This window comes from Balaenoptera ricei, chromosome 18 (genome assembly GCF_028023285.1).
Source record: "Balaenoptera ricei isolate mBalRic1 chromosome 18, mBalRic1.hap2, whole genome shotgun sequence".
Lineage (NCBI taxonomy): Eukaryota > Metazoa > Chordata > Mammalia > Artiodactyla > Balaenopteridae > Balaenoptera > Balaenoptera ricei.
Genome location: NC_082656.1, coordinates 16,439,445 through 16,460,277, shown reverse-complemented (window position 1 = coordinate 16,460,277; position 20,833 = coordinate 16,439,445). Strand labels below are relative to the sequence as shown.

The window sequence follows — 20,833 nt, the reverse complement described above, 5'->3', positions numbered from 1 at the left end:
GCTCTGTGGCATGTGGGATCTTCCTGGACCAGGGCTCAAACCCGTGTCCCTTACATTGGCAGGCAGATTCTTAACCACTGTGCCACCAGGGAAGCCCTTAGCTGGGATTTAAACCAGACAGTTTGGCTCCAGTGCCCGAGCTCTGAACTCTTACCTACTACTGTGCTTTGCTATCTTTAAACCAAAACTCAAAGAAGATATCCTCAGGGGCTTTCTGAGTTGTATGAAGTACAGCTCTGGCAAGGCCTAAACTCTGACTTCCCCTAGTGGCTGCTAACAAGGATAGGCAGAAGGAGGAGGGAAATAAGTTCTGTGGAGTTGTGATCAAATTTCAAAACAAGGGAGGAGAGAGCTGGCAGATAAATTCCCTCTTCATCGCCCTCTCCAATGGATTCTTCCAAATTCTGGTGTTTGTTCTGTACAGAGACCTATTATATGCTGGAGAACTAGCTGGGTTCTTCATGAAACACGGCCGAGCTTAGTGATACACCATTCATCTTTTTCTGCTTCACTTTGCTTCCCCCTCACTCAGACCACTGATATCACACCTCCAAACAAAGAAATAGCACTTAAGTTTCACCTCAAACTCTACTTTTTAGGAAACCAGGCTGCAGCAGAATTTGAAGACAAAATTCATAAAACAAGAAATGAATATGGCAAATAAAGATATAGAAAGTGCTCTGACTCATAAGCAGTTAGGGTAATACATACTAAACCATAGTGAGTTATAACTGTTTTGTACATTAATTTGGCAAAAAATTGAAAAGATGAGTAATATCTAATGCTGATGAGATATGGGGAAATATGCTGTTGTATGAGGGCCAGATGGTGGGGAAATGAAATACTGCATACATCTAGAAAGTGATCTGGCAGAGTTTATTAAAATATTAAGTGTACACAATCTTTGAGACCAGCAATCTTTTCAACATATTCATTAGTTCATATGTTTATGCATTCAAAGACATTTCTGGCCGTATTTTTGCAATAGTAAAAAAATAGGAGACAAGCAGAATAAAGTCCATTTAATGGGGGATACTTGAATAAAATATGGCATATCCATATTTTGGAGTGTGTTTTGTCCTGGAAAGATAGTTCTGATATATTATAAATGAAAAGAGCAAGCTGTAGAATAATATCTATAGTGTGATCCTATTTTGTACAGCAAAACAAACCAAAGAAACTATATATGTTTATATATGTTTGCATAAGGGTTTTCTTAAGAAGAAAAAAAAAAGATGTGGAAGGATACCACAGACCTTTAACAAACACTGATTCCTTCAAAGGATTGAGACAGAGGGTGGAGATAATTACTAACCTCTTCCTTATATATACTGTATTGTTTGATCTATTACTGTGAGCATTAAAAACAGGTGTGGGCTTCCCTGGTGGCGCAGTGGTTAAGAATCTGCCTGCCAATGCAGGGGACACGGGTTCGAGCCCTGGTCTGGGAAGATCCCACGTGCCGCGGAGCAACTAAGTCCGTGAGCCACAACTACTGAGCCTGCGCGTCTGGAGCCTGTGCTCCGCAACGGGAGAGGCCGCGACAGTGAGAGGCCCGCGCACCGCGATGAAGAGTGGCCCCTGCTCGCCGCAACTAGAGAAAGCCCTCGCACAGAAACGAAGACCCAACACAGCCATAAATAAATAAATAAATAAATAAATTTAAAAAAAAAAAAAAAAAACAGGTGTGATGAGAACCCAGAAGCTTTCCCTAAAATCAGGTTCCAGGCAAGGCTAATGATTCCTTTTCAACATTGATTCCTTCTCATGATTCCTTTTCAACATTGTACTAGAAGTTCTAGCTAATGCATAAGACAAAAAAAATGGAAATAAAAGGTATACTGATTGGGAAGGAAGAAATAAGACTATCTTGTTTGCAGAGAACATGATGATTTATGTAGAAAATCTAAAAGAATTGATTAAAAAAACTCGTGGAACTTATAAGCAGTTATATTGAGGTTTCAGGATTCAAGGTTAATATACAAAAATCAGTCATTTCCTGTATATCGGCAATGAACTAGTAGAAATTGAAATTAAAAACACAACACCATTTACATTGGCACCCCAAAAGGTGAATTAGTTTAGTGTAAATCTAACAAAATATGTACAAAATCTATATGAGGAAAACTGTGAAACTCTGGTGAACGAAATCAAAGAACTAAACAAATAGATAGTCCATGTTCATAGATAGGAACACTCAATACTGTCAGGATTTCAATTCTTCCCAATTTGATCTATAGATTCATTGCAATCCCACCATACAACCCACCAATCCTTGGTATTTACCCAAAGGAGTTGAAAAATTACGTTCACACAAAAACACTCACACAGATGTTTATAGCAGCTTTATCTACAATTGTCAAAACTTGGAAGCAACCAAGATGTCCTTTAGTAGATGAATGGATTAGTAAACTGTGGTACATCCTGTCAATGGAATATTATTCAGTGCTAAAAAGAAATGAGCAATCAAGCCATGCAAAGACATGGAGGAAACTTAAATGCATATTAGTAAATAAACGAAGCCCATCTGAAAAGGCTGCCTAATGTGTGATTCCAACTCTATGGCAATCTGGAAAAGGCAAAACTTTGGAGATGGTGAATAGATCAGGAGTGCCAGGGCTTAAGCGGGAGAGAAAGATGAATAGGCAGAGCACAGAGGATTTTTAGGGCAGTGAAAATACTCTGTATGATACTCTAATTGTGGATATATGTCATTTTACGTTTGTCAAAATCCACAGAATTTATAACACCAAGAGTGAAGCCTAGTGTAAACTGTGGGTTTTGGGTGATAATGATGTGTCAGTGTAGGTCATCAATTATAACAAATGTACCACTCTGGCGTGGGATGTTGATAAAGAGGGAGACTGTGCATGTGTGAGGACAGAGGCTTTATGAAAAATCTCTGTACTTTCCTCTCAATCTTGCTGTGAATCTAAAAATGCTCTTAAAACATAAAAATTAGGATGATAGATATGTAGACAGCTGAATATAAAGAAGGGAGGGTAGAGAGATGGATAAAATAATTTAAAATGTGTATATCTTTGATTGGTCAATCCCAACAAGGTAATCTAAACTTCAGCCAAACTTTTACATTATATTGTTTGTAAGTTTAGTAGATAAAATCTTTTATAAAGTCAATTTGGTAGTATCTATCAAATTTAAATGGTCATATCCTCTGGTCCAGCAATTCTACTTCTAGAACTTTATTTTATTGAAATATTGCTAGAGATATAAAGAGATATGGTATATTTTATGTGATTATTTTTATATGCAACTCATTTTTAATTAAGATAATTGACATATAACATTATATTAGTTTCAAATATACAACATAATGATTCAATATTTGTATATATGGCAAAATGATCACCACAAGCCTGTTTAACATTCATCACCACACACAGTTACAATTTTTTTTTCTTGTGATGAGAACTTTTAAGATCTACTCTCTTAGCAACTTTCAAATATACAATGCAGTATTTTTAATTATAGTCACCATATTGTACATGATATCTCAGGACTTATTTTGTAACTGGAAGTTTGTACCTTTTGATCACCTTCACCCCTTTTGATCATCCCACCCTGCCCTGCCCCTGGCAACCACCAGTCCGTCCTCTGTATCCATGAGTTCAGTTTTCTTTGGGGTGTTTTGTTTTGTTTTGTTAACGATTCCACATGTAAGCAAGATCATATGGTATTTATCTTTCTCTGTCTGCCGTATTTCACTTAGCATAATGCCCTCAAGGTCCATCCATATTGTCACAGATGGCAAGAAGTTTTTTTTATGGCTGAATAATATTCCATTGTAGTTATATATCACATTTTCTCTATCCATTTATCCATCCATGGACACTTAGGTTGCTTCCATGTCTTGGCTATTTGTAAATAATGCTGCAATGAACATGGGAGTACATATATGTTTTCAGGTCAGTATTTTTGTTTTCTTTGGTTAAATACCCTGAGGAATAGGTGGATCATATGGTAGTTCTATTTTTAACTTTTTGAGGACCCTCCATACTGTTTTCCATCATGGCTGCACCTGTTTACACTCCTACCAACAGTACAGAAGGGTTCCCTTTTCTCCACACGCTTACCAACACTTGTTGTCTTTTATCTTTTTGATAATGGCCATTCTAACAGGTGTGAGGTGATATCTCATTATGGTTTTGAATTACATTTCCCACATGATTAGTGATGTTGAGCACTTTTTCATCTACCTGTTGGCCATCTGTATGTCTTCTTTGGAAAAATTTCTGTTCAGATCCTCTGCCCAGTTTTAAATCATATTATTTGTGTTTTTTGTATTGAGTTGTTTGAGTTCTTTATATATTTTGGATATAACCTATTATCAGATATATGATTTGCAAATATTTTCTCTCATTCAGTAGGTCACTTTTTTGTTTTGTTGATGGTTTCCTTTGCTGTGCAGATTTTTAGTTTGATGTAGTTCCACTTGTTTAATTTTGTTCGTGTTGCCTTTGCTTTTGGTGTCATATCCAAAAAATCATCACCAAGACCAATGTCAAGGAACTTACCACCTATGTTTTCTTCTAGACGTCTTATGGTCAGGTCTCATGTTCAAGTCTTCAATCCATTTTAAGTTAATTTTTGTATATGGTATAAGATAGTGGTCCAGTTTCATTGTTTTGCATGTGCCTGTCCAGTTTTCCCAGCAGTTTATTGAAGAGACTCTCCTTTCCCCATTGTATATTCTTGGTTTCTTTGTCATAAATTGATTGACCATGTGGTATTTTTTTTCTAACATATTTATTGGAGTATAATTGCTTTACATTGTTGTGTTAGTTTCTGCTTTATAACAAAGTGAATCAGCTATATGCATACATATATCCCCATATCCCCTCTCTCTTGCATCTCCCTCCCACCCTCCTTATCCCACCCCTCTAGGTGGTAGCAAAGCACCAAGCTGATCTCCCTGTGCTATGTAGCTGCTTCCCACTAGCTATCTATTTTACATTTGGTAGTGTATATATGTCACTGCTACTCTCTCACTTCGTCCCAGCTTACCCTTCCCCCTCCCCATGTCCTCAAGTCCATTCTCTACGTCTGTGTCTTTATTCTTGTCCCCTAGGTTCATCAGAACCTTATTTTTTTTTTAGATTCCATATATATGTGTTAGCATACAGTATTTGTTTTTCTCTTTCTGACTTACTTTACTCTGTATGACAGACTCTAGGTCCATCCACCTCACCACAAATAATTCAATTTCGTTTATTTTTATGGCTGAATAATATTCCATTGTATATATGTACCACATCTTCTTTATCCATTCATCTGTCAGTGGACACTTAGGTTGCTTCCATGTCCTGGCTATTGTAAATAGTGCTGCAACGAGCATTGTGGTACATGACTCTTTTTGAATTATGGTTTTCTCAGGGTATATGCCCAGTAGCGGGATTGCTGGGTCATATGGTAGTTCTATTTTTAGTTTTTTAAGGAACCTCCATACTGTTCTCCATAGTGGCTGTATCAGTTTACATTCCCACCAACAGTGCAAGAGGGTTCCCTTTTCTCCACACCCTCTCCAGCATTTATTGTTTCTAGATTTTTTGATGATGGCCATTCTTACCGGTGTGAGGTGATACCTCATTGTAGTTTTGATTTGCATTTCTCTAATGATTAGTGATGTTGAGCATCTTTTCATGTGTTTGTTGGCAATCTGTGTATCTTCTTTGGAGAAGTGTCTATTTAGGTCTTCTGCCCATTTTTGGATTGGGTTGTTTGTTTGATATTGAGCTGCATGAGCTGCTTATATATTTTGGAGATTAATCCTTTGTCAGTTGCTTCATTTGCAAATATTTTCTCCCATTCTGAGGGTTGTCTTTTCATCTTTTTTATGGTTTCCTTTGCTGTGCAAAAGCTTTTAAGTTTCATTAGGTCCCATTTGTTTATTTTTGTTTTTATTTCCATTTCTCTAGGAGGTGGGTCAAAAAGGAGCTTGCTGTGATTTATGTCATAGAGTGTTCTGCCTATGTTTTCCTCTAAGAGTTTTATAGTGTCTGGCCTTATATTTAGGTCTTTAATCCATTTTGAGTTTATTTTTGTGTATGGTCTTAGGGAGTGTTCTAATTTCATTCTTTTACATGTAGCTGTCCAGTTTTCCCAGCACCACTTATTGAAGAGACTGTCTTTTCTCCATTGTATACTCTTGCCTCCTTTATCAAAGATAAGGTGACCATATGTGCGTGGGTTTATCTCTGAGCTTTCAATTCTGTTCTGTTGATCTATATTTCTGTTTTTGTGCCAGTACCATACTGTCTTGCTTACTGTAACTTTGTAGTATAGTCTGAAGTCAGGGAGCCTGATTCCTCCAGCTCCATTTTTCTTTCTCAAGATTGCTATGGCTATTTGGGGTCTTTTGTGTTTCCATACAAATTGTACAATTTTTTGTTCTAGTTGTGTGAAAAATGCCATTGGCAGTTTGATAGGGATTGCATTGAATCTGTAGATTGCTTTGGGTCTTATAGTCATTTTCACAACGTTGATTCTTCCAATCCAAGAACATAGTATATCTCTCCATCTGTTTGTATCATCTTTAATTTCTTTCATCAGTGTCTTATAGTTTTCTGCATACAGGTTTTTGTCTCCTTAGGTGGGTTTATTCCTAGGTATTTTATTCTTTTTGTTGCAATGGTAAATGGGAGTGTTTCCTTACTTTCTCTTTCAGACTTTTCATCATTAGTGTATAGGAATGCAAGAGATTTCTGTGCATTAATTTTGTATCCTGCTACTCTACCAAATTCATTGATTAGCTCTAGTAGTTTTCTGGTAGCATCTTTAGGATTCTGTATGTATAGTATCATGTCATCTGCAAACAGTGACAGCTTTACTTCTTCTTTTCCGATTTGGATTCCTTTTATTTCTTTTTCTTTTCTGATTGCTGTGGCTAAAACTTCCAAAACTATGTTGAATAATAGCAGTGAGAGTGGGCAACTTTGTCTTGTTCCTGATCTTAGAGGAAATGGTTTCAGTTTTTCACCATTGAGAATGATGTTGGCTGTGGGTTCATGTGATATTTTTTTAATAAGGAAAACTGGAAGCAGTGTAAACATTTGTCAATAGAAGGACATTACAAAACATCCTATGCAATCATTAAAAAGATTGAAGTTGATAAGTATGTACTCATATGGAATGATGTGCATGATTTGTTACCAGAAAAAAGTATTGTTAAATGATATTAATATTTTGTTTTATTATTCCAATTATACTTTCCATAATAATTATCTCTGAGAAATGGTATCATAAGAGACTTTTTAGTATTTATCAGTCTTACAATTCCTAGAATAGCGTATTGTTTCTTTGATCAAAAAAGTAATAATGAAAAAAAATTCTGGCAATTTCCCAGGCTTTCTCCATGATTATGTATCTATTTTCATAGGAAAGACAAATGAACACAAAATTAAGTTTACCTATGCAGTGAACTGGTAATTGTATTGTGTATGTATATGTTAACCCTAAGCACAGATCTACAAGTTGTTTTATTTTATACCCTGCCTGTTTCCAAAAGGAATTAATGTACCTTTTCCCCAAGCTAAAGAACCAGTTCAGTATATTCAAAATAGCATATGCACTAGATGAACTCAGTAAACACTTGCTCAAGTAACAGTCGTCTTTAAGAAATTTGTTTTGTGTGTTTGTTCGGAAATTTGGGGCACTCTAAAGTATAGGGCCCAGGGTTGAGCTACTCTTGCCGGGGATTAAGGGTGGTAGTGAACCGTTGCTCAGACACGTGCGTGGCTTCTTACCCACACTATAAGCTCCTTATGGGTAAACAACTTGACTTCTTTAAAAATTAGCCTTCTCTCTTCAATTGTGAGTCTAGCTCTTCAGAAACGAGAAGTGAATATAGTGCCGCTCCTTGAAGGAATAATGATACGAATTTTAAAAGTGACAAGTTGAATAATGTTATTACTGAAAAAATCATGGTGAAGAAAATCCATTTGTAGATAAGCTTCTTAAGGAGGGCTGGGATGGAAAAGCAGACACCCAGAGGAGCTTTGTTACCGCGTTCATTCTCTCGCATCACCTTGTGCTTTATTTAACTTTGTGGCATCTATCACAAAAACAGTATAATTATTTACTTCTGAAAAATCACACAAACTATATGAACTCAGTAAATACCCAGACTGCAGGTCACGAGTCTGTGTGTCTGTCCTCCCACCACCTTTCTTGAAGTCATCAAGGAGAATTTCTGGAAGCCTCCAAATGTTTTGAAAAGACTCATTGTTCTGTTTTTAAGTTCAGATAAAGGCATCAATTTATTACACTTCGCAGCTTTCCTTATATTTGACAGCCTACTGTTTAAGACTATATGGGCATTTTGCATTTGAAAGAAGCTAAGGGACTCAAAACCTGGCTGGGGCTTATAAACACTTGGTTGGCTTCTACATATAGATCATTGTATGTGCTTAGGTGAAGCATGCAAACATACACACAAAATCACCTCCTACGTGTCCTCACAAAGGGTACACACAATGTGTTATATAGAAACTGATATTTTTGAGTACATTTGACATCCAAACTAACCTCGTCAGATTGGGAGATACCTTTTACATGTCCATTTTTTCACTATTTGTTGACTACCTACTGTACCAAAGCACTGTGCCAGGTGCCGTAGGGATGTAGGGATGAGTAAGATGCAGCCTTGAGAAGCTTGTTGTACCAGGAAATAAGCTACTGTTATTAGAAACAGAATCTTTAAAATAGCTCATTTATTTCCCTAGTAGAGGATTGCCATCTGTTTGCTCACTGGCCAGAGCCTTGCAAAATTTCCATTGTAGCACCACAGAGAGAAAAGTAATTTGAATTGCATTTACCTTCAAAATTGACCAGGATCAAGACTTTGAACTTGATCCAGTTTTCTTCTCATGTATACTTGAAAAAAAAAAAAATCAACTTCAGAATTATAAGGTAAAAACTATGATAATTGCATTGGATTGTACTTATGATTGTTAGTTTTAAAGAGGTACATAAAATGCTGAGTTGATTGGCAAACTATTAATGTTAGATATAATTCTGTGATGATGTTTGCTTCATACAATCCGGTTTTACCAAAACATATTTATTCACTTAAAGAATTTCTTTTTGCTTAATATTTTTCTTCTCTTTTGCAGGAGTTTCTTTTATCAGAAGATTATAACAAGATGACTCCTGTGAAAAACTATCAAGGTAGGAACAAGAGCAGTGTTTTCATCGTCTTAGACTGTGAAATGCTTCTCAATGGCTTCCACTGCCACAAGAGAGGACTTAACTTTACAGTAGTCAGCGGGAACAAAACAGCACCTCTTTGTGGTGACTATTATCCCCGTTTTTGAATTAAGAAGCAGAGGCCCAAAGAGTTTGGGCGTGTGGTCTTGTAACTGGTAAAGTGTGAAGCCAGACGAGGTCAGTGTGACTCCAGAACGCACAGCCTTTGTCCTTTGTCTGCCCGCTCCACCCCACTGCCTGGAAACCCTGTGGCAGACTTGGAGAGTGGGGTCCAGGGTTGGCTTTCCATGGAGCTCATTTCATTTTTGGTTAAGTATTTTAAAAGGCTGAAAGTGTTCATATTGTCTAAGGGAAGGAATTCAGGTTTTATTGTGTCTTCAACATTGACAGTGTACTGTAAGCCCTTTATATAGTATAGACCAGGAGCAATTTTCACTGAGGATTTTTTTCATCCAGGCCAATGTCAGGGGTCAGAACATTAGAGGTAGACGTCGTTTCACTTAGACGTCATTTCATCCAAATCTCGTGACCTCATTCATGATCATCCAGCCTCTCCTCTGATACCCTTCAAAGACATAGCAGCCCCTCCTGAGTTTGGAAAATTCTAAGCATTGAGTTCTTTATTTCTAGATTTTGAGCCAAAATTCATTTCCCTATGGATTTATTCTTTAATTTTTTTTCACATATCACTTAGCCAGTATTTATTGAGTACCTACTGTGTTCCAATAACTGAGAATTATAATAGTGAACAAGACATGCATAGTATCTATGCATCTCCCATGAAAATAGATGCAAAAAGACTACACAAAATTTCAGCAGATCAAATTCAGCAATATATAAAAAGGTAAGTACATCACAACCAAGTGAGGTTTATTCCCAAAAGAAATGAAAGCAGGGACAGATATTTTTATACCCTTATGCATAGCAGCATTATTCACAATAGCCAAAAAGTGGAAACAACCAAAATGTTCATGTATGAATGAATGGATAAACAAAATGTAGTATATCAATACAGCGAATTCTTATTTGGCCATAAAAAGGGAATGAAGTACTGATACCTGCTACAATGTGGATGAATCTTGAAAACATGCTAAGTGAAAGAAACTAGACACAAAAAACCATACATTGTATGATTACAGTTATATGAAATGACAAGAATAGGAGAATCCATAGAGACAGAAAGAAACTAGACACAAAAAAGCATACATTGTATGATTACAGTTATATGAAATGTCAAGAATAGGAGAATCCATAGAGACAGAAAATAAATTAGTGGTTAACCAGGGATGGGGAAGGGGGAATTGGGGGTATGGGTTTCTTTTTGAGGTGATGGAACTGTTCTGGAAATAGTACATTTTCTATGATGATTGCACAACATTGTGAATATACTAAAGATCAGTGAATTATACACTATTGAGAGAGAAACATCTATAAAAAACTATAGCTAACATCATACAGTTGACCCTTGAATAATGCGGGGGTAAGGGGTACCAACCCTCCCCACAGTGGATAATCCATGTATAATTTATAGTCGGGCCTCTGTATCCGCAGTTCCCCCGTATCGCGGTTCCTCCACATCCGCAGATTCAACCAACCTCGGATCGTGTAGTACTGTAGTATTTACTGTTGAAAAACATCTGCGTATAAGTGGACCCACGCGGTTCAAATGTGCATTGTTCAAGAGTCAACTGTACTTAATTGTGAGAAACTGGATGCTTCCTCCCTAAGATCAAGATCATGGCTCCTATTTAAGAAGTACAGCCAGGCTTCAAGCCCAGGTTCCTGAAGCTTAACAATACATATGTATCTTCAAAGGGTTTATTTTCGAATAAGAGAATTCTGTCACCTTAGAAAGAGTATGTGCTTTGAGTTTTAGGGTTTGTTTTTTGTTTGTTTTTGTTTGTCTTTTCAGTAGTCATAGGCAGCCTGACAGAGAAAGAGAACCAACTTTGGCAGAGAGACTAGGGTTTTAATTCTAGCCTCATCGCTCATTGATTATGTAGCTTTGAGCAAGTCACGTAACATTTTTGAGCCTCCGTCTCCTCCTCTGGCAGCTCAGAGGGCTGTAAACCCCCTTATCTTCTGGGCTACTGTCATCCCCTTGGACTTACAAAGTAACAGAAAGAAGATCAAAGGCCCCTTCATGAGAAAAGGGAGCGAAGCACTGGGGACCACATTCTGCCTGCAATAGACGTGGGTACAGTTGAAAGTGAACCATTAGAGAGTTCGCTTTTATTCCACCATTGGTGGAACTTAAATTGGGCATTTGATGACACAGACATGACAAGATCTTCAGAAGTTTCTCCAGGAAGTCCCATCTTTTAGTTTAAGACAACGTTTTGATCTTGATGGTGGCCGATTCTCTGAAAGGCAGATACTGTGTAGAGTTGTTAACAGTATTATTGTGTCTATACCCCTTCTAAATCCCTTTAGATTCTCCAAGCTTCAAATATCAGATTTTAAAACATCAGGCATTTGGTGAAATGTCTGTCCTGGAGGTATTCACTATGGTTCTGACTGTATTGTTTGGTAACCAGTCTAGAAGCGCCATCTTGGCAAGGCTGGGTTGTGTCTGTAAAAGGAGGAAACCACCCAGCTTTGCAGAGTCATTACAACGACTAAGTAAGACAGTATCTTTAAGTACCTGGCCCTTGTTAGACACTCAGAAATTGGCAGTGTTGCTGTTATTGCTGACAGAGCTGCATTGATCCATCCATGTCCAATCCTATTTTCATGATCCAAATGGGAAGCTGATGTCTTCTCTGTCACCTCGTCACACACAGGATGAGTCTCCTCTCGCCCACCAGGCTGCCAGCTCCTGGGCACAGAGCCCAGTGGGTCCAAGTTCCGGGATATCAATCTTTGTTTATTCCAGTCAGCTCTGTTCAGTGGCCGTGGACCCCCTATACCTCTCCCCCTGGAACTGTGTAAGAGGAAGAAAGCGAATATTTTACTGATTTTATTTGGTAATTGAGAAGCCATGAGACCTTGGCCAAACTACTCAACTCAATCGTGCCTCGGTTTGCCCACATGTAAAATAGGGAGATGGAGTAGATGACATGAATAGTTCTTCTAACTCTGAAATTGTGTGACGCAGTACTTCCGTGATGGTGTTGTCCTTGTATATAAGCAACCCTGGGAAATTTGCTCTCATTATCTCATTATGTATGCTTTGATGTAAGGGATATTTCATTCTTTTTTATATGGCACCTGGGAATAATTCTGCCCTCCTCTCCAAGCTCCAAGCATTTGATTTCTCACAGAAAATTCGTGTAGAACTTTGTTGTGGGTTTAAAAGCCAGCCTTCATCAAAAGGAGAACAGTAATGCTCTTTGCTTTTTTTAAAGCTTAAATAAACAGACACCAGTGAGTTTATTAGCAGAACATTGTTCCTAATGTGTTTCGTAGTCACACTGATCTGCCTTTCTCTAGTCCAGCAGTTCTAACATGTCTGAGAGAGGTGGTCCAGGCCCTTTGAGTGTTAGGAAAATTTTCTTTCTTTTTTTTTAAAAAATTAATTAATTTATTTATTTATTTATTTTTGGGCCACGCCACGTGGCATGTGGGATCTTAATTCCCCAACCAGGGATCGAACCCACACCCCCTGCATTGGAAGCATAGAATCTTAACCACTGGACCGCCAGGGAAGTCCCGGGAAAATTTTCTTATGGAAACGCGGATGTGGTCTTCTCCAGGGGCATGCCTGTCCCCCTGATGAGAACCACTGCTCTAGCCCTTGTTTGTAATGATTATCTACTGTTCAGCTTACTCTGGGGTGGGGAGGAGAGAATGATGCATCTCTGTGGACCATGCTTTACCAGCCTCTTTTAGGATGCTTTATGGGTTGTTTTCTTGTCTCTTGGCTTTTAGCGCATCAGAGCAGAGTGACGATGATCCTGTTTGTCCTGGAGCTGGAGTGGGTCCTGAGCACGGGACAGGACAAGCAGTTTGCCTGGCACTGCTCTGAGAGTGGGCAACGCCTGGGAGGTTATCGCACCAGTGCTGTGGCCTCAGGCCTGCAGTATCCTTTGCTGGACAAAATCCCTTGGTGGGAACTTAGCTGTTGACTTCTTTCTTTCATGAACATTTTGGGTATGTGCAACTTGAAAGTTTCTTGTTTTATTTGCTAGTTGCCCTACTGATTAAGATGCTTGTAAACTTTCCTAACACATAAATCATCAAGGGTCCTCACGTAGGTGGAGTAAAGTAATTTCACCTGAAATAAGTTACTGCTGAGCAGTTTGTGGGTCTGCTGTGATACAAAGTCTGACATCTAGACAGTACACAGCCCAGATTTGTGAGCCTCAGCTGTCAGAAAGAATTATGGAACATGGAGATAAAACCGTCACTGAAATACAGTCTTTTGTTTTTGAACAGAAATAGTTTACACATAGGTATTAAGGTTGGGAACATTCCCATTTTGGTGCCTGGCAGAAGAACCACAGGATTCCTATTCATTTTAAGAATATTTATTGAGAGGCCGCCATGCCGGGACCAGAGTAGGCTGACTGGGATCTACGCAGTAATGCTACGCACGGTCTTTGTTCCAGGTACCAGACTTTTCCAGGATGTGTAGAACGATATTAACTCTTATCTCTCAAGTCTCCAGGGCCCATGTGCTCAGTGTGAACAGCTGCCAATGCTGGGTAATCCTCACATCCAGCCCCCTGGGCTCCAGTGAACACAGGCCTGACAAGTGAGAAGCCTGTATTGGTGATGCCACCACTGTAAGGAGTAAAGGGCCCTGAGTTTCTTCTTTAAAAAGCATAGAATCTCTCCACCTTCTGACAGATGAGGAAATAGTTATAAACAGATCACTTGTCTGCAAAAACAGGATGAAACAGTAAGACTTGCTTTCAGATTTTCATCTAGTATTTATATGCCTGTTTAGTGATTTGCAACCATCTGACAAAGTATTGCACCTTGCTGTTGCCTTGAAGACATGTGGCAGTAGTTGTGTGTGTGTGTGTGTGTGTGTGTGTGTGTGTGTGTGAGGCTAATGTCACTCTTATTTTCCAACTGGAAGGGCAAGATGAAGAAACTGAGAATGGCCATATGGAAGGCTGTAAAAGTGGCATGTTACCAAGAAGACCAGAAGCAAGGGTGACAAGGAATGGAAATCAAGATCAACTTATCTTTGAGAGGGTGGTTAAAGAAAGAAACTCCAAAGTTTACTTTCTAAAAGCCAGTTCAGACAAGCATAATTCTTGAATCGAAATACATGAACTCTCCTGCCAATAGATGAATGATTTCTTGTAGTGTTAGAATTGGATCTCCCTTAGAGATCATCCATCCAATTTCTCATTTACAGGTGAGCCAGCTGAAGCCCAGAGAGGGTCACATGCCTATCTGCAGCCACCCAGCTGGTATGTAGGAAAATCACCACCAGAACCCAGGTCTTCTGCCTTGGACTGCTGGTTTTTCCCATTATACTGCATTATCCCTCTGAGAACAGAGCTAATGGCATCAATATAATTTGTTCTTAACATGCTGGCTTCTATATCACTAGCCAAGCCTAGTGATGTATCTTCGGTATCACCTAACCAAACCAAGGAGTATAGAAAAAAATACAGATCTTGCCCTTAAGAAGTTTACTTTTTAAACGATCTGAAAATGAAAACAAAAATCAAAAACCCCCACAAATACACAGAATTAAACTTGTTCTGACTCTTATAGTCTTTGACTCCTCTCTTCCGGCATCTCCAAAAGTCATCTTCATTTTTCGACTCTTCTTGCCATGTGGTTTACCAAGCAGAAAAAAATCATGTGATTGCCTATCAGAAACTTTTGTGTGTAGTGAAAGCCTCAGGCTTCCTTCCCCAGTGCAAATTACCATCCAGCCCAACCTTGCTATTAAGGTGGAAGGCAGCTGCAGTACTGCAGACAGAGAGGCCCTTCCAGAAGACGCCCTCACCTCTACCAGCTCTGCCTCCTTAGCTACAATTCTGGAGCCACAGTGCCGGCCCTTGCACCTGGGAGCATCTGTCTGCCTGGTATTTTCCCAGTGCCACATGCTGATGCATAACAGCACTGCTTTTGCAGCCGAGACCCACGCAACTTTCCCAAGGCTGCAGGGTTTTTTCTGGGAGCTGCCTGATGCATAGATTGTTAACAGGCAACCCATACAGCGTTGGGGTTCACGTTAAAATCCAGTTTTTAAACATGCTTTTTTCATGGGAACCCTCCTCCATCACCTCACCCCTCCTCTTCTTTCTGCCACCTTCTGTACTTACCAGTTTTCGGTTTTTTGGTTCTTTTGGTTTTTCAGTTTTTTAGTGATAAGGAAAGGAAGATCTGTTAAAATGACATAAAATGTTCAGAGTAATATTATGACTCCTATTTTTCTTCATAGTGGGCACCGGTGGTGTACATAAGAGTTTTCTACAGACGGATTAATTCTCTCCCATCTACACCTCAAATAGTCAAGCCAACAAGTGATAGAATAAGTCAGATTGACATCACCCTTTTTCCTCTTCTTTCAGGCCTCTTAGCAGAGAAGTAAATAAGCAATGAAAGTAACCAAAATTCAAGTAGAGAAATAAAGGATGACAGAGACTGACTAGTTCACAAGTTGAATTATCAATTTCGGAATCACCTCAAAATCTTTGTTGCTTTGGCTAAAGATCTGATGCTTCAAATATTAAGTGAACTATCATGTTAACAACAACAACAGTAATAAGGAAGTGAAGGTGAGGAAAAAGAAGAGAATATCTTACATTTGCAGTCCCTGAGAGTTTACATAGTGCTTCTACATAATGTTACTTTGTTCACTATCAAAACATAAAGACCGGGCTTCCCTGGTGGCGCAGTGGTTGAGAATCTGCCTGCTAATGCAGGGGACACGGGTTCGAGCCCTGGTCTGGGAAGATCCCACATGCCGCGGAGCAACTGGGCCCGTGAGCCACAACTGCTGAGCCTGCGCGTCTGGAGCCTGTGCTCCGCAACAGGAGAGGCCGCGACAGTGAGAGGCCCGCACACCGCGATGAAGAGTGGCCCCCGCTTGCTGCAACTAGAGAAAGCCCTCGCACGAAACGAAGACCCAACACAGCTAAAAATAAATAAATAAATAAAGTAGCTATTAATAAAAAAAAAATAAAATAAAGACCTAATTCTCAATTTTCACGTGTAGAAAAGCCTCAGACAAAGAATATACAAATCAATTTTCACTGCAAAGTAAAGGAGCTGTTACAGTGGAGGATTACCAGACTGAATGTCAATATTATGACATAGTATGAGTGTGTTTCGTGTTTGGTAATTGCAATCATTGTTGCTTGTGTTGTGGTCATCCATGTACAATGCTTGGTGTCAGTCTATTTGTCTCTTGTAAAAGTAAAATACAGTGTGTGTGTGTGAAAAAAAAAAAGAAAAGCCTCAGAGAGGCTCAAAAAGATTAAGAAACCTTCTCGAGGTCACATGACTGTTACCTGGCAGAACCAGGATTAGAACTTGGGTATTAAAATCTTTGAGCTAGCCCTCTGCACAACTAGATATAGCAGAACGGAGGTATTTCCCAAAGGTCCCATGGCAGGTTGATGTAGGAAATAGAACTGTTTTCCTTCCCCACTTCAATTGCTGGTCTTTATTTTTGTGGATACTTTACCTAGCCTCACCTTTCAGTCTGTCATTTGACCAAGTTTTGGTCACATTTTTCAAGCTTCCACAAAACTAATTCAGGTACTCTTCATTTTAAGAATTTATTCCTGTTGGAGATATTTCCAAGATGTCACCCTATATAGTCAAATGCCTTTCCACCAAGCATTCTCTTCTATCTATTCCTATTCGTGGAAAGAGTACTGAAAAGCTATTAAGATTATCCTGATTTTCATATTTCCTCATATCATACTAAATGCCAATCACTCTGGCTTTGAGCATTATTATAAACTCTTAGGGTTTTGTTTTTTAATATTATATTCAGTATATTTCAGTAAATTGCCCCCCCCCTTTTTTTGGACGCTCATATTGTCCCATCTTTGGCCAGTAAGAGCCACATCGTATTGACTCCTGTGTCTTTTTGATACAGCCCCACTAGCCTTTGATAGCGTCTTTGCTTTTTGACACGACATGTCTTAAGCTCATCTGGTACCTTCCTGTCCCAGTGCCGGAATCAGCCATTTCTCTTAGTGAGGAATAGTATTCAGAGACAGCTAGCAAATATATGTATGTGTATTTTAAAAAAGAAAATAAATGATTAGTTCACATAATATTTCTAATTCAAATTTAACATTATAGAGTTTTTACTTCATTTTTGTACTTGATTCTTTTGGGCTAAAAACCTTTGTTCCTAAACATCAGCATAATTCCTTATTTGCTTTATCTCATGGTATATTTAAGTTGTTTTAAATAGTAATAGCAATATTATAATAGCAAGACTACTGAATAAGATTTTAGATTTTTTTTGCAGCTTTCTTTGTCCTGAGAATATATTCTACCAAGAATGTATAGTCAAAATGCTGTGTTTTAAAGTCACTTGAAATAATTCTTTTAACTCTGTGGTTATATCAGCAAGTTGACAGTAGGTTTATTCACTTTACTTTGTTGTCGATTTAGGGGATTTAAAAAATTTTATGAGTATTTTTCACATGTAACATAATTACAAGATTCCATAATGGAAACAATGTAATGAGAGAGAAGTCTCACTACCACCCCTGTCCCCTCAGCTTGTTTCTCACTTTTCCATTGGCAGCAATTTTTGATCAATCTTGATTTATCAGAGTGCTTCCTTTTGTAAGTATAAGCACACACACACTTATATTTATGTTTCCCTCTTTTTTACATGAAGGTAGTGTAGCATATAAACTTTCATAAACCTTGGCTTTCCCCCTCCACACTTAATAATATATCCTGGAGGAACTTCCCTGGTGGTCCAGTGGTTAGGACTTGGCGCTTCCAGTGCAGGGGGTGCAGGTTCGATCCCTGGTCGGGGAACTAAGATCGCACACACCGTGGGGTGCAGCCAAAATTTTTTAAAAATAATAATAAATATAAAGTTAACAGAAGGCTATTAAGGCTGTAACATCTAAGTCTCTATTTAAAAAATATATATATATAAAATAATATATCCTGGAAATTACTCCATGTCAAATTTCCCAGCTGTGTAGTATTCTTTTGCATGGATGTATCGTAGTTAATAAGTCCTCTTTTGATGGACTTTTGGGTTGTTTTCAAACTTTAGCTCTTACTGTAATACGGAGTGAATAGCTTCAGGCATGTGTCAATTCGTATTTTGGCCATTGTGCCTCTGGGGTAGATGTCTACAAGTAGGATTGCTAGGCATTACCAACCAGGGAAGCTCACTAGAGACTCAGGGCCTTGGGTAGTTACTGGAGACTGACTGGTCACACAGGCACCCTCTTCCGGCATGTACCAAAATTCCAGACTCCCATAAGGAGGACTTCCCTGGTGGTCCAGTGCTTAAGATTCCGTGCTTCCACCGCAGGGGGCACGGTTTCGATCCCTGGTCAGGGAACTAAGATCCCACATGCCGCGTGGCGTGACCAAAAGAAAAAAAAAAAGAAAACCAGACTCCCAGAAGGAAAGCAGGTGTTTGGCATAAACCATATTGTTTGTACAGTTAAGGCACAGTCAGCCACTTTTGTCTGTTAATGGTGGGAACCCTCCTGAAATCCAAGTTCCCAGACGCCATGCCAATCTTGTAATAGCAGCCTTTCAAAGGATAGCCTGCTAGGTTAATTTTTTTTTTTTTTGCCAAGCACCATTGTCATTTCTTGAACTATCCGTTCATGTATCTTGCCTGTTTTTTATTAGGTTTGTAATCTTCTTCTTGATTGCTCTTTTTATATTAGGTATTCGGGCCTTTTGTGACATCAGTTGCAAATATTTTTTCCAATTTGTCTTGTGCTTTGCTTATGGCATTTGTTTGTTGTTTGTGTATTTGAGTCGTAGCTTTTTCCACTCCAAGGTTATAAAGGAACTCTCCCATCTAGAACTTACATTTTTCATTTTTTACATTGGAGTTCATCCTGGTATAAAGTGAAGTACAAATCCTGTTTTAGTTTTCCAAATGACTGGTTCAGTTTGTGCCAGCTTCTCTTTTTGCCCTTCTTTTCCTTATTCATTTGAAAAGCCACCTTTATCAGATATGTACTAAATTTCTGCATGCTTTTGGGCCTATTTCTAGACTTTCTTTTCTGTTCCATTGGTCTGTTTGTCTATTTAAGCACCACACTTTCAATTAAAGAGACTTTATAACATGTTTTAATATCTGGTAGGGCTAACCTCCCCCATCACAATACCGTATTACTCTCATTTTCAGAGTATTCCTGGCTGTTCTTGCTTATTTATTTTTCTATGTGAACTTTAGAATGAACATACCTAACTGTAGGAAAAAAAAACACATGTTGATACTTTTATAGGGATTATATTAAATTCATAAATTCATGTTGTGAAAATTGACATGTTTATCATGTTGAGTCTTACCATCCAGTAAGTAATGTCTTTCATTTTGTTATGTCCACTTTTTGTGTCTTTCAGCATTATATTCAAGTTCTCCTCCCGTGAGATTTGCACATTTCTTTGACATTTATGCTTTTTCTGGTGTGTGTGTGGAGAGAGGGGGGGTAAACCATCCACTCACTTTTGAGAAACGATCCTTAATGCTTACATGATAGATTTGATGTTGAAACCCGGCATGTGTTTATTGGTGACCACTCAGGCCAAGTAACCATCCTCAAACTGGAGCAAGAAAACTGCACCCTGGTCACAACATTCAGAGGACACACAGGTGGGATTGAAAGCAGACCCTCCATGTGCTGCTCTCACAGTGACCTATCGCCTGCTGCATGTTCTGATGTTCACATGATGTGGTGTGAAAGTGACGAGGTACAATCTGGGCTTGTGCAAAGATACATGTGATACGTGTGACTGATTTCAGAATGGTTCAGTAAGGTACAATGTCAGAAATTTTCTCCATCAGTCAAACAAAAGAGCAAACAGTCTATTTCAAAAATGGTGGGGATTTGGTCTTTGTCATGTCACGCTGGAGAAAGCCCTTGTTGGCATATGTTAATGAGACATTGTTTGAGGCTGTGTGGCCACTGCACAAACAGTTGGACAGAAGGACAGCTGCCTCGGTCTGTCCTTGCCATCCTTGGAGCGAGAAAATGGTATGTAAGACAGACTCCTACTTCCAAGACAAATGAAATGAAAAATAGATTTGTCGTGGGTAGCTAGCCTACATAAAAAGGTACAAGTTCCTCTTTAGTTTTCCTTCCTCTGGGGCTCTTTTCAAGGCCCCCTTTATGTTACTGGTTTGCTCAAGGTCATTTAAGCAAGGTGATAGACTGTATCCACACTTAACCTTTGAAAGACTTGAGTAAATGATGATGACTAATTTTTTACTAGTATTTTTAACATGAGATGTTGACCCTGGAGAATGAATAACTGACTGTTTTCCTGGTTCTTAATGGGCTTTTGTGTCTTCTGCAGTTTACCAGCCCATGATTCAGTATAGAACAAGGTTAATATTGAGTTTAGACGTCATATAAGAACAAAAGTAGGTGAATGAGGTTGTAAAATGGGATAATACCTAGCTCATAAGGGATTTCCTAAAGGGGAAAAGAGCAATGCAATAAAGAGAAAATTGAATCCA

At 38.7% G+C, this 20,833-nt stretch overlaps 1 protein-coding gene across 5 annotated transcripts in view; it reads left to right on the top strand.

Moving 5' to 3' along the window:
- The window catches only part of WDFY2 (WD repeat and FYVE domain containing 2), a 191,207-nt gene that overhangs the window by 113,917 nt on the left and 56,457 nt on the right, over positions 1–20,833 (top strand). For all 5 annotated transcript variants that reach the window (XM_059903234.1, XM_059903232.1, XM_059903233.1 and 2 more), the window contains exons 4-6: positions 9,132–9,186; positions 13,096–13,246; positions 19,854–19,966. In XM_059903234.1, the coding sequence (XP_059759217.1) occupies positions 9,132–9,186; positions 13,096–13,246; positions 19,854–19,966 (319 nt within the window). The remainder of the gene's footprint in view (positions 1–9,131; positions 9,187–13,095; positions 13,247–19,853; positions 19,967–20,833) is intronic.